This window comes from Mytilus trossulus, chromosome 8 (genome assembly GCF_036588685.1).
Source record: "Mytilus trossulus isolate FHL-02 chromosome 8, PNRI_Mtr1.1.1.hap1, whole genome shotgun sequence".
NCBI lineage: Eukaryota > Metazoa > Mollusca > Bivalvia > Mytilida > Mytilidae > Mytilus > Mytilus trossulus.
This window is the reverse complement of record NC_086380.1, coordinates 69569618-69583104: the sequence shown is the minus strand read 5'-3', so window position 1 is coordinate 69583104 and position 13487 is coordinate 69569618. Positions and strand designations below refer to the sequence as shown.

The following is a 13487-nucleotide window of genomic DNA, read 5'->3' as shown; positions in this document are numbered from 1 at the left end:
ATTTCAAACACTAAATTGACACAGACAAAAAAAAATAGCAGACAGCATTAGATGTTATTTCAACATTTAAGGACACTGAAACAACGACAGGTTAACTTCAAATTGAATGGCTTTTCGGAAGGCAATCTGTAAACCATCAAGCTTCTTTTATTTCGCTATAAAACACAAGTCAACTCAAAAACAAAGGTAAACTCACAAACTCAGATTCTTCAGCTGCAGTTGCACCATTTTTAGATATGACATTGACATGACTGACAGTGATATGATCAGATTCATATGTCTGATGTAATCACTGAATCAAACCTGCCAAATTTTTGAAAATCCCTATTTTTGAGCCTGACAAGTAGTTTTCTTGAATGAGTCCAAATTTATAATCAGCAGGGTGAGGGTCTAGTCCTATAACATCTGACCTCAGGGGCTTTATTCACTATTTCCATTTGCTGTTCTGATATTTTTTTTTACTATCAATGTGCCACCCGTTTGCATTAGACAAAAAATAAAAAATGAAAATATCAGCATGAAAACGTTAAATAGTGAATGGTCTAATACTACATGTACTAATAATACACCTTATCGCTAATCACGGCTGACCCGGCTGCTTGAACTTTAGAAGCATACAACAATCACTTTTCTTATGTGGCGTCAGATAATTTGTTTTATAACGTCAAAATTTTACGGAAACCTGTGTGATATCTGGTAATGGCGGACAAATAGCAATAAGGTGTACGTATTAGTTCACCTCTGAAAAATACAAGAACCTTTAATATGAGGCAGGCATTACCTGTAAATGGGGACAAAGTCTGTTATTATGTTCTTCTCATATATGTTATGATGGTATGATACTAAACCCCTAACGGGAAGGATTGTGCCTAATGTTCATATGATGAAATCATAATCTTTCAGTCAGTTTAATTGAAGTCTGGAGCTGGCATGTCAGTTAACTGCTAGTAGTCTGTTGTTATTTATGTATTATTGTCATTTTGTTTATTTTCTTTGGTTACATCTTCTGACATCAGACTCGGACTTCTCTTGAACTGAATTTTAATGCGCGTATTGTTATGCGTTTACTTTTCTACATCAGTTAGAGGTATAGGGGGAGGGTTGAGATCTCACAAACATGTTTAACCCCGCTGCATTTTTGCGCCTGTCCCAAGTCAGGAGCCTCTGGCCTTTGTTAGTCTTGTATTATTTTTATTTTAGTTTCTTGTGTACAATTTGGAAATTAGTATGGCGTTCATTATCACTGAACTAGTATATATTTGTTTAGGGGCCAGCTGAAGGACGCCTCCGGGTGCGGGAATTTCTCGCTACATTGAAGACCTGTTGGTGACCTTCTGCTGTTGTTTTTTTATTTGGTCGGGTTGTTGTCTCTTTGACACATTCCCCATTTCCATTCTCAATTTTATTAAATTATTTTTTTGTAACTTAAATATTTGTTAAAAAAAAGAAACAGAAATACAGTAACGTTTCCGATTTTGGTTCTATTATTAGTTCCATACAAACGAGACCGCTAAAAGGAAGTACATTGTAGATTTCTGTGCAGATTCAGGAATTCAAAACCTGACATCAAAAAAATTTAACAATTTTGAGTTCATTAGTACAATAAAAATTTCGGAAAATTTTTCATGATTTTTTTTTTTAATTGATTTTTCTACTGTTATTGGGGACTTCCTCCCCATATAATAACCCCAAAACAAACTTATATAACCTGATAGCAGGATTTTTTTCTGGTGTTATTCCGATTTTTATGGTGTTATATACATGTAGTCCAAATAATTATGACGTCTTAACAGGCTTTTATTAAAAAAAAAAATTTGACGCCTTACATCGACAAGTGAAAGAAAAAAAATATATATAAGATAAATAATAGTTTATTAAAGTGTCACATATTGATCTACATTGAAATACATAAAAAAACGTTAACATCATAAAAAAAAGGATCAATACCCAGCCTATAAAGACTTACGAGACACTGTATATACAAATAAAAGCTATAACAGTTATAAATACTGAAGGAAAATGTTTTTTTTTTATAAAAAGGCATATTCATGCATTACATGATTTAAAACTCATTAAAAATGTACACACAATTATAAAATATCTATTCATGACTGCTTCAAAATAATAATATAGAACTTACTAATAAAAATCAACAATAAATGCAAAAGAGGTATAATTACAGTTTAGTTCGCTTAAAAACACCACTAGGGTAAAGGTTAAATAAATAAAAAAAAATAAAAAAATCAGTAAGATTTCAGTTATAGTTCAGTAAAACTTTTAGTAAAAATTACAGTAAAACTTTTAGTTAAAATTACATTAAAACTTTTAGTAAAAATTACAGTAAAACTTTCAGTAAATTACAGTAAAAATTTAACGATTAATTCAAAATAAATTCGTCAAGTAAAGATTTACAAAGTAAAAATACAATATAATAGCCTTTCAAGACATCGTTATTATTTGGTCCGACTAGGTGTTATACTACTTTAACAATATTTAAGAGTATTAAAGATATTACTTGTTTTTACTCAATAAAAGTGCAATTTCACTTCAAGAATTCGATTTGTATGTCTTGTATACAAAATACAACGTTGGGCATATTATTTTCAACAAGGAGTTTGCATACATGATACACAAAAAGATTTTCTGAAGATTGCGTGTACATTTATCAATTATGAACGCCTTAAACCTTATAATTGTATATGCTGTTACACTAATTGAACACAGTATTAAACACCATAAAAATCTTGTTATATGGATATATCAGTTTGTTTTGGGGATATTACATTGTTCTTGTATTTCTTGGGAAATTGTGGTACCCCACCTCTGATTTATTGTAACTGTTAGTAGAGTTTAAGTTTTAATTATACCTCCCCAAGTTTGACCTTATGAACTAACCGAAGTTAACTTTAGAATCAACTTTTAGTTGAGGCAGTTTTACTCAAACTCGTGACAAACAAGAATTATGTTCAACAGAACAATGAACAAAGAAGAGAGTATTCAAATTTCAATATGATGCAAAATAGACAACATGTTCAAAAGATACATTCAAAGAAAAGGGCCTGCATGTATATGTTTAGAAAAGTTATTTATTTGCTATATTTTTCATTTGTTATATATACCATTTTGTATACATTGATATACCGTAAATAATTTTAATAAAAAAACAACACAAAAAATATAATTTCCTTACTTTGAAATTTTATTTATCATAAATATTCGTTCTTTTTACTTTTGACGGTTGAATTCTGAAAATGAATATTCTGGCCTTGTAATGATATGTACTTTATTTAACTGGTCACCCTGTATTAGGCCACACTTAAAAATATTTTGGTTTGCCCAAACCCTACCCAAAGGTTGAGACAGTGGGTAGGTAGGTAGGCATTTTCTTTAAAAAATTTTCAAAAAAAGAAATTGAAGTATCAGATGTTTATGAGTCTTCATGCCTGTTTGATTAAAAAAAACCTTCTTCAAATCAGGACAATAAAAGAATTTGAGTAGGCAGCTTTTTTCTGGGTAGATAGCGTTTGGGCAAATACACTATTATTTATTATGGCCTTAAATATAATTATCTTCTTGATGGAAAAAAAAATATATTAAGTTGTTCATTGTTGTTTTAAATGCTCTCAGACAAACCAAAGTTTTATTGAGAAGATATAACATTTTCTGTCAATAAGAAGATTATTGGTTAGAAGTTGTACCAAAATGGAAAAAATTGTCAAAACAGTAACTCAACTCAAATATTGAGTTTATGATACATGTATATATATATGTATTAAATTTGGGGAGAATACAATAATGGGGAGAGGCTATAAATTATTACCACATCATTAGAAATACATAAAAAGCTCTAAACAAAAGTTCCCATCATGTCTATATTGATTGGAGTTTTTGGACCATATTTTTTTGCTATTGTTACGTTAAAATTGATAAAAAAAAATTAGTAAAAAGTAAATATATATATTAGAGCATAAGGAACATTTTGCTATAGAAAATCATGTTGTCTTATTCTAATACTAGCAAATTATTTATATATGATAGTTTTCATTGCAGTTTTTCAGGTCAGGGAGTATGTTTGTCCTACAGAAATTACCAAGAGCCTGGCAGTTCAGGGCCTCCTGTAGTTATAACTCATGGTCTTATGGGAAACAAAGATAACTGGCACTCTTTATCAAAACTGTGGGGTAAAAAGGGAAGACAGGTATACAATTTAACAAGCAAATAAGTTGCTTGAATTTATGTCCTTTGCTTAATGGTAAATATTTATCTCATTTGCAATAATCCCAAATATATACCAGTACTTATATTGAATGTATATATATTGATATAAAAATAAGAAAGGTATGATTGCCAATGAGACAACCCTCCACAAGAGACTAAATGACTCAGAATTTAAAAACAATAGTTCACCAATCACTCTTCAACAAGGAGTAAAACCTGGCATTGGACAAACACATGCAGACTATGGTGGGGTAAACATGTTGGCGTTGCCTAACTCTTTGCTGGTGATGTGTTAGCTTGAAGAAAAACTAGCATTTCATTGATATTTAATATGATTTTTCCAAAAGCTGCATACAAGTCTATAAAAAATTTGTTGAACATTTAAATTTGTGGTTCACATGTTCCCATGAATTCAACGAAAGTTGGTATCCAACGAATTGTAAATGAATACACAGTATAACTTTTGTAACACATTATGATGGTACATTGTATTTTGCAATAGGTTATAACAGTTGATGTCAGGAACCATGGTGAAAGTCCACACACTCAAAGTATGGACTATTTTCTAATGAGTGAAGATATTATTAACCTATTAGATGAATTGTCAATAGATAAGGCTTGTTTACTGGGACACAGTATGGGCGGGAAAATGTCCATGGTCACAGCTCTACAACATGTAAGTATTACATGGTAAGAATTAAGATTATTTAAAACAAAGAAAAATAATTATCTTCTTATTCAGACGAATGCAGAAAATAACTTATTTGTGTGGTGTCTGCCAAAAATTGAAGAAGATTTTGAGTTGTGAAACTGTTCTTAAAAGAACACATTCTTTATAAATTAGACAGGTGTTCAGTTGAGTCAGGATGAATCAAATATAAAAATTATTATTTTTTTTTACATATTCAAGGTTGGATTTCCACCTGTTTCCTTTTATTATTTTGGTTGGTTTTGGATATCATGTATTTATTTTTGGCCTTTTACAATATAGTCAATCAGAACTCTTTTGTAGTACATATCAAACATTATAACTTCAAAGTATATGAACAGTGTTTTAATAAGGAACATAATTTCCACAATGGATACATTTGAAACTGAACATTATTACTGGTATTTTTTTTTTTTAGTTCTGTTCCAGTCAAAATGTATTAGCTTGAATTATATTGTAATTTGAACTTGTAGCCCTGATATTTTAAATAAGTACAGTTACTTATTGTTTCACATAATTATTTTGTTTCGGTAAGCCATGCTTCAGTTGGTCAGAACAACACAGGATTCTAAAAAGATTTCTTTTTTTTATAATTTCAGCCAGAGAGAGTTGACAGTTTAATTGTAGTAGATGTTTCACCAACAGTTAGTCCCAGAGCTAAGACATATCCAGCCTTCTTACAAATGATGCTGAAAATTCAAGTACAGTTATACATGCAGCAAGATCTCCCTGTATCTGAGGCTAGAAAGATTGCTATCAACATGTTAAAGGAAGTCGAACCTGTAAGTACTAATGTTTATATGATGAGTTATCACCCCTTAGTTAACATATGTATATCCAGATTTTGCAATGTTTTTATAGTTGCTAAAATTGCAACAGAATAGGTCTTACCAAAATAAAAACTTGCTTTATGAGTTTTGATATCCTTACTTACATGTATATACAGCATTTCATGAAATAGCAAAACTTTCTCTCACATTTTTCTTTGTTGTTCAAAAATGGCAATAATGAGTGCACACAAAAATGACAATAATGAATGCACACAAAAATAGCAATAAAATGAATGCATAAAAATTACAATAATGAATGCACACACAAATTTCTTTATTACCAGCATTATAATTATTTCTAAAGTATGAATTCTTCATATGTTTTTTGTTGAACTACATGCATGATATTTGGTAAAATATTGTTCATATTTGTTAAAGTAAGTTATGGTCAATTATATGTCATATGCAATACTTCACTATCGCTTGGGCAAAAATAATCACGAATATAATGCCTACCCATGTTAAAACTACAATAAAGTATAGCTTGCATCAATTATTTCTTAAATTAAGCATTTTTTTTTCATTACACACATTTACTGTCTGATTTTATGAGTGCAATTTAACACATGGGAGATAACTCAGAACAAATCAACAATTCTTTATGTTTCCACATGAATGAAATATTGCTTATTTTAAAAAAATCTCTTTTTTTTTTTAACGGTTAATGCATGTATATAATAGTTGGGTTTTACTAGAAAACTCTTCCATGTTATATTTGATTAACTTCATTTCATACATCCTTTATCTATTTAAGATGTAGATATTTTAATTAAGAAAACATCATATTATCTCAGCAGTAAACTTCCTTAATTGTTAATTTAATTATTTTTTTTATGTACATGCAATGAAATGAATTTGTCAAAATCAGTGTAAATATTTAGTATATGATATGAAATTTTCAGGAACCAAGCTTAGTTCTTTTACTTGGTTAAGAAATGTTGTTTCCATATTATAACTCATGTCAAAACAATTGATAGGCATAATGGATGATATATCAGTTTTGACCTAGATATCACAACTGTTCATACTGGCTGTTCAAAACTCCTCCCTCTAAAAAGGATTCTAATAGGACAAATACAGCTATTGTTTTGGATCGAAGCGCTCTAGGTGAAGGCATTATTTGCCGTTCCCATAAATAAACGCACTATAAAATTGACATTAAAGAACGGAGCAAACTGAATAAGTGACGTGCTTAAACTATTTACAATAACATATTTAGATTGGTTTGGATGAATCTAAATGATAATTGTACTTATATGTCTTATATGTATATAAAAATGGCATATTTAACACATTTTAGCATCGTTTGTTTATGATTCTGTTTGTGATGATTTTCGGTTTCACAAGCATGCTTATATTCTGACGTCATCATTCTATGACATCGAGTACAGCTCATTCATAAAAAGGCATATGATTTGGGAGTAGGATCCGAACAGCCTAAACAATATATTCATATTTTAGCACGGGTGTGTACTCAAAGCGTTTGAAGAATGTCATGTTAGAATGGATGATATATTAGTTTTGAGTAGCCTTTGATATATCCTTCTTTAATAATATTTAAACTTTTAACAATTTTTTTATCAATGAAATGAATTTCAGAAGTTACGACCCTTGAAATTTCAAAAAAGTCTTGAAGATACCAAAATTTCTAAATTATGGTTTAGCACCTGTAATTAGCTTAGACACAATAAAATAAAACTTCAAACTTAACATTAAAGATTCCAGCTTTGCTGGTTTAGAAGTTATGTCTTAAAAATTAAAAGAATAATCAATATTAGTGAGATGTTAAAATTTATATGAAGTTCAGTGCAACAACATTAATTTAGCAATTTGTAGCATTGATATTTTAAATACACAAAATAATATCTTTGGTATAGATTCTAATACTTCAAAATTTTGTTACTTTATAATCAAAACAGTCTTACAAATGATAAAAGAGTTGCTGTACCTTTGCAGGAATCACTTGTAAGACAGTTCCTAGCATCTAACCTCATACAGAAAAATAACAGATTTGTGTGGAAGGTGTACCTGGACAGTATTATAAACAATTTTAGTGATATTTGTGGTTTTCCTCAGTTTACAAATGTGCAATATGATGGACCTACTTTGTTTGTGGGAGGATCTGAATCTAAATATATAAGGTATGTCAAATCAGAGAGCTCTATGGGTCAAAAACTAGGACTCGGAACCACAAATTCTGTATTATGATTGGTTGATTCCAGAGTCTGGGTATGCTATAAAATTGAGAATGGAAATGGGGAATGTGTCAAAGAGACAACAACCCGACCAAATAAAAAAACAACAGCAGAAGGTCACCAACAGGTCTTCAATGTAGCGAGAAATTTCAGCACCTGGAGGCGTCCCTCAGCTGGCCACTAAACAAATATATACTAGTTCAGTGATAATAAACGCCATACTAATTTCCAAACTGTACAAAGTTTTTTTTATTGCAATGCAAGAAATTAATTCATTCTTCTGATAATGTCACATGTTTCACATCAGTACAAGCATTACAATAATTTCTGAATTCAAAGTAATTCGTTTAAGGATGTAAAATCTATTTAATATTTAAACCATATAAGACTGACATACAAGACTCAATTTTGTAAAAGACTAACCCACTGACTTAGTTTCAATTTAATGTTCCTTTCCTTCAGTGAAAATGACAAGAGGATGTCTTTAATGTCTAAGTACACTTATGGTGAAAGTGATGATTTGTTCAAAGAAACTGTTTATTATAATTTCATCAGTCCTACATATGTGACTTTTAGGACATAACACAAAACTCTCTGTCTATTCTAGGACTAATTCATGTTTAATTTTGGATCTAATTCAGCAAAAAAGACTTGATATGTATAAACAGAGATTTTAGCAAAACATTCCACTTGAAAACTTAGTAATGCCAAATATTGGGGCCTTTTATAGCTGACTATGCTGTATGGGCTTGCTCATTGTTGAAGGACATACGGTGACCTATAGTTGTTGATGTCTGTGTCATTTTGGTCTCTTGTGGACAGTTGTCTCATTGGCAATCATACCACATCTTCTTTTTTATATGTTGGATCATTCTTATTTGTTGAATATCTATTTAAATTTAAATGTTGAAGAAATTACAAATTTTCTATAGGTTTGTTTGCAGACTTTTGCTTAGTCCCAAATTTAAATATTTATTTCTCAAGCCATGAAACTTGATATCTAAGAAAATATAGGAGGCCTAAAAAATGCCAGAAAATGTGGTGTTTATTACTGGTTTTTTTTCTTTCTTTTTTTCAGCGAATCAGAAGAACCAGAAATTAAAAGACTTTTCCCTAAATCTCAGATACAACACATAGAAGGTGCTGGCCACTGGGTTCATTCTGATAAACCTTCAGCTTTCTTAGATGTAGTTAACAAATTCTTAAAAGAACATCAGGAATAATTTATATATTTATTACATTTTTATATTTAACATATTACTTTTGTGAAGTGAGCTTATATACTTTGTAAAAATATCAATGGTGGTCTCATAAATCTTGTTTGGTTATATCTTCTGAAATCAGCTTTACATTTTCTTATTTTCATATTGTCTATAAAAAAACTATTTTCATATATATACAAGATTTGTAATCAGCAAGTAATCATATGAATTTAATCTTTAATTACACCTTATGTAAGAATCCTGGGTTTTGATTGGTTGATAGCCAGTGTATTTTTCACCAATTCGCTGTTATCAAATGAATATCGTTCATGTTTTGACGTCTCCGGGGTATTTGCCAAAAGGATATGCCTTTTTACCCTCTCTGCCATGGTATTTGCCAAAAATACTCTATCTGACTGGACGCTTGTTACGTCACGATCATCAATGCGTTTTTGAACATTAACATTCGGTGTAATTAAACAGATATATCATGTTCTTGAGGGGTATTTACGGCTCGTGAAATTTAACATTCTCTCGACTGGTATTTTTCGCAAATACCCCTCCTTAATATGATATATCTGTTTAAAAGTAATCTAAAAGTAATTATGATAACACCTGTTTTTTGCAATGTAATTGATGACATTACGATAATTTGTGTGCAGGAATTTCTCGCTGTATTGAAGACATGCTGGTGACCTTCTGCTGTTGTCTGATCTATGGTCCCATTGTTGTCTCTTTGACACATTCCCCATTTCCATTCTCAATTTTACTTATAAATGATGAAAATTGTAGAAAATGATAAATCTTTGCTTGACTTTCATGTATGGCCAGTGTTATACCAAGATACAGAAAGTTGAACCACAAATATTAATGATCAGGTGAAAATAGTTATCAAAGGTACCATGCTTATTATTTAATATGACAGATGCACATTTCGTTTTATAAGACTCACCAATTACACTCAGATCAAAATAGTTAAAACCTGAACAAGTAAAAAGTTGAAGAACATTGAAGACTTTCCATAGGCTTGAAATGCCAACTTTGGAAAAGCCACGCAATCCAATATCCATGAAAGTACAAGTTTTCCTCCCTCCACAAATATGTGTACCCATAAACATCAATAAATCCAGAGAAGTCCAACATAGGCAAAAAGGAGTCTTGTGTAGAGGAAACTCAAATTTTAAAGGCACTGGCTACGGTTACATGGAAATGTAACAATAATAAAAATATTATTGTTACATAGGAGACTAAATGCCGGAATGCAAAGTCGTGTAAGGAACCGATTAATTACAAATGTAACAATAATTACTGAGGCTACGGTTACATGGCGTTATTGTTACACGAAAAACAGCAATATACGATGGGTCTTTTAAAATGTACTAGATAATAAAAATTAAAGAGATATAGGAAGATGTGGTGTGAGTGCCAATGAGACAACTCTCCATCCAAATAACAATTTAAAAATTAAACCATTATAGGTTAAAGTACGGCCTTCAACACGGAGCCTTGGCTCACACCGAACAACAAGCTATAAAGGGCCCCAAAATTACTAGTGTAAAACCATTCAAACGGGAAAACCAACGGTCTAATCTATATAAACAAAACGAGAAACGAGAAACACGTTTATTTTATATTTACATTACATACAATTATTAAATATAAATTCCTTTATTATTTATTTGCCAAGACATTTTCTACATATCCAGTAAGTGGTTTTTGGAGCATTTCTGAGTCCGACACATTTTTAGTGAAACCACTCCAAGCAGCCATCAAACACCAGTGATGCCGCACTGTGAACTTCCGTATCACATACTGTACAGTTCCATTCTGCGGTATCCCTTTTTGATGATAATGCAACCTTTAATATTTGCCAATGCCCATGCTTCCGGTAAGAAATACTTTTTCACTCGAGCAATGTTTATGTTCTCATCTAATATTTTGGTTGGAAGCATGTGATGTAGATGGCCACAAGAATCTCTTCATCCATTGTACATTGTATAATGACAGTAATACGAGTAGGTGTGCAGTTAAATACTTAAAGTGAACACTTTTCTCAGCCCGAGTTCTCAACAACAAACCATTGGTCTATATTTTCGCCTTTGGCACTACTTATCTAAAGTAGTATCTTTAAAAGACCAAAACCATTTATACGTTAGAAAAAACAATTTAAACACCATTTGTTAACGATAATATTTATTATTTATCATTATTACAAGTATTATTTCGTACATATGCAAGATTAAGGCAACAAAACTATACAAGATTTAAGTTTAATGATTGCTGTTTTTCATGTAACAATAACGCCATGTAACCGTAGCCCTGAAGCAATTATTGTTACATTCGTAATTAATCGGTTCCTTATCCGCCTTTGTATTCCGACATTTAGTCTCCTATGTAACAATAATATTTTTATTATTGTTAAATTTCCATGTAACCGTAGCCAGTGCCAATTTTAAATTCCAAATTTTAAACCTTGTATCTTTGATGAGTTTTTACAAGAATTGTATGAAAAGTTATTTTCTTTTTTATGTGACTTTGGGCGTTTATTTGATCACCAAAAACATTTGGTTTTTGTCCATTTAGATTTTAGCATGATAGAGTGTAATATGACTTGTAGGATGGTTGGTACACGTGTTTCAGTTGAGAGATGGTTTGTATAGATGTATTCGATATTTTTTTGGTAGGGTGTGCCATTTTTGCCTCAAAAAACGTACCCATTTTAATATAATATTCACTGAAATTCAGTACCTAAAGTTATATAAATATTTAAGAAAGAATGACCTATACTTATATACAATATTTCAAATATGACCCATTATATAGGCACTAACTCATCATCATAAATATACCAGCTACCCTTAAGTTTTTATACGACCGCAAATTTTGAAAAAAATTTCGTCGTATATTGCTATCACGTCGTCGTCGTCGTCGTCGTCGTCCGAATACTTTTAGTTTTCGCACTCTAACTTAAGTAAAAGTGAATAGAAATCTATGAAATTTTAACACAAGGTTTATGACCACAAAAGGAAGGTTGGTATTGATTTTGGGAGTTTTGGTCCCAACATTTTAGGAATTAGGGGCCAAAAAGGGCCCAAATAAGCATTTTCTTGGTTTTCGCACTATAACTTTAGTTTAAGTTAATAGAAATCTATGAAATTTTGACACAAGGTTTATGACCATAAAAAAAAGGTTGGGATTGATTTTGGGAGTTTTGGTTTCAACAGTTTAGGAATAAGGGGCCAAAAAAGGGTCAAAATAAGCATTATTCTTGGTTTTCTCACCATAACGTTAGTATAAGTTAATAGAAATCTATGAAATTTAAACACAAGGTTTATGACCATATAAGGAAGGTTGGTATTGATTTTGGGAGTTTTGGTCCCAACAGTTTAGGAAAAAGGGGCCCAAAGGGTCCAAAATTAAAGTTTGTTTGATTTCATCAAAATTGAATAATTGGGGTTCTTTGATATGCCGAATCTAACTGTGTATGTAGATTCTTAACTTTTGGTCATGTTTTCAAATTGGTCTACATTAAGGTCCAAAGGGTCCAAAATTAAACTTAGTTTGATTTTGACAAAAAATGAATCGGTTGGGTTCTTTGATATGTTGAATCTAAAAATGTACTTAGATTCTTGATTATTGGCCCAGTTTTCAAGTTGGTCCAAATCTGGGTCCAAAATTAAACTTTATTTGATTTCATCAAAAATTGAATAAATGGGGTTCTTTGATATGCCAAATCTAACTGTGTATGTAGATTCTTCATTTTTGGTCCCGTTTTCAAATTGGCCTACATTAAGGTCCAAAGGGTCCAAAATTAAACTAAATTTGATTTTAACAAAAATTTAATTCTTGGGCCTCTTTGATATGCTGAATTTAAACATGTACTTAGATTTTTGATTATGGGCCCAGTTTTCAAGTTGGTCCAAATCAGGATCTAAAATTATTATATTAAGTATTGTGCAATAGCAAGTCTTTTCAATTGCACAGTATTGTGCAATGGCAAGAAATTTCTAATTTCACAATATTGTGAATTAGCAATTTTTTTTTAAATTAGAGTTATCTTTCTTTGTCCAGAATAGTAAGCAAGAAATATCTTATTGCCAGATTTTTTTTTAATTGGAGTTATCTTTCTTTGTCCAGAATCAACTTAATTCTTTGTTATATACAATATACAATGTATATTCACTTTTTACTACCAACTGATAAATTTAAATAATCTTTACCATTCAGTGAAAACAAGCAGTTTTTTTACATCTTAATATTTTATGATGTATTTAAATGAGTAGTTATTGATGCAAACTCCATTAGAATATGTTAATTGAGATTAGTTTTGGAA

At 30.7% G+C, this 13487-nt stretch overlaps 1 protein-coding gene across 1 annotated transcript; it reads left to right on the top strand.

Moving 5' to 3' along the window:
- The first annotated feature begins 7 nt into the window (after positions 1–7).
- LOC134681336 (sn-1-specific diacylglycerol lipase ABHD11-like) lies at positions 8–9209 on the top strand. The gene is made up of 6 exons (XM_063540918.1): positions 8–186; positions 4051–4198; positions 4721–4894; positions 5527–5709; positions 7714–7898; positions 9031–9209. The coding sequence occupies exons 1-6, from the start codon at positions 107–109 to the stop codon at positions 9173–9175; spliced, it is 915 nt and encodes a 304-aa protein (XP_063396988.1). The 5' UTR covers positions 8–106; the 3' UTR covers positions 9176–9209.
- Positions 9210–13487: the final 4278 nt, after the last annotated feature.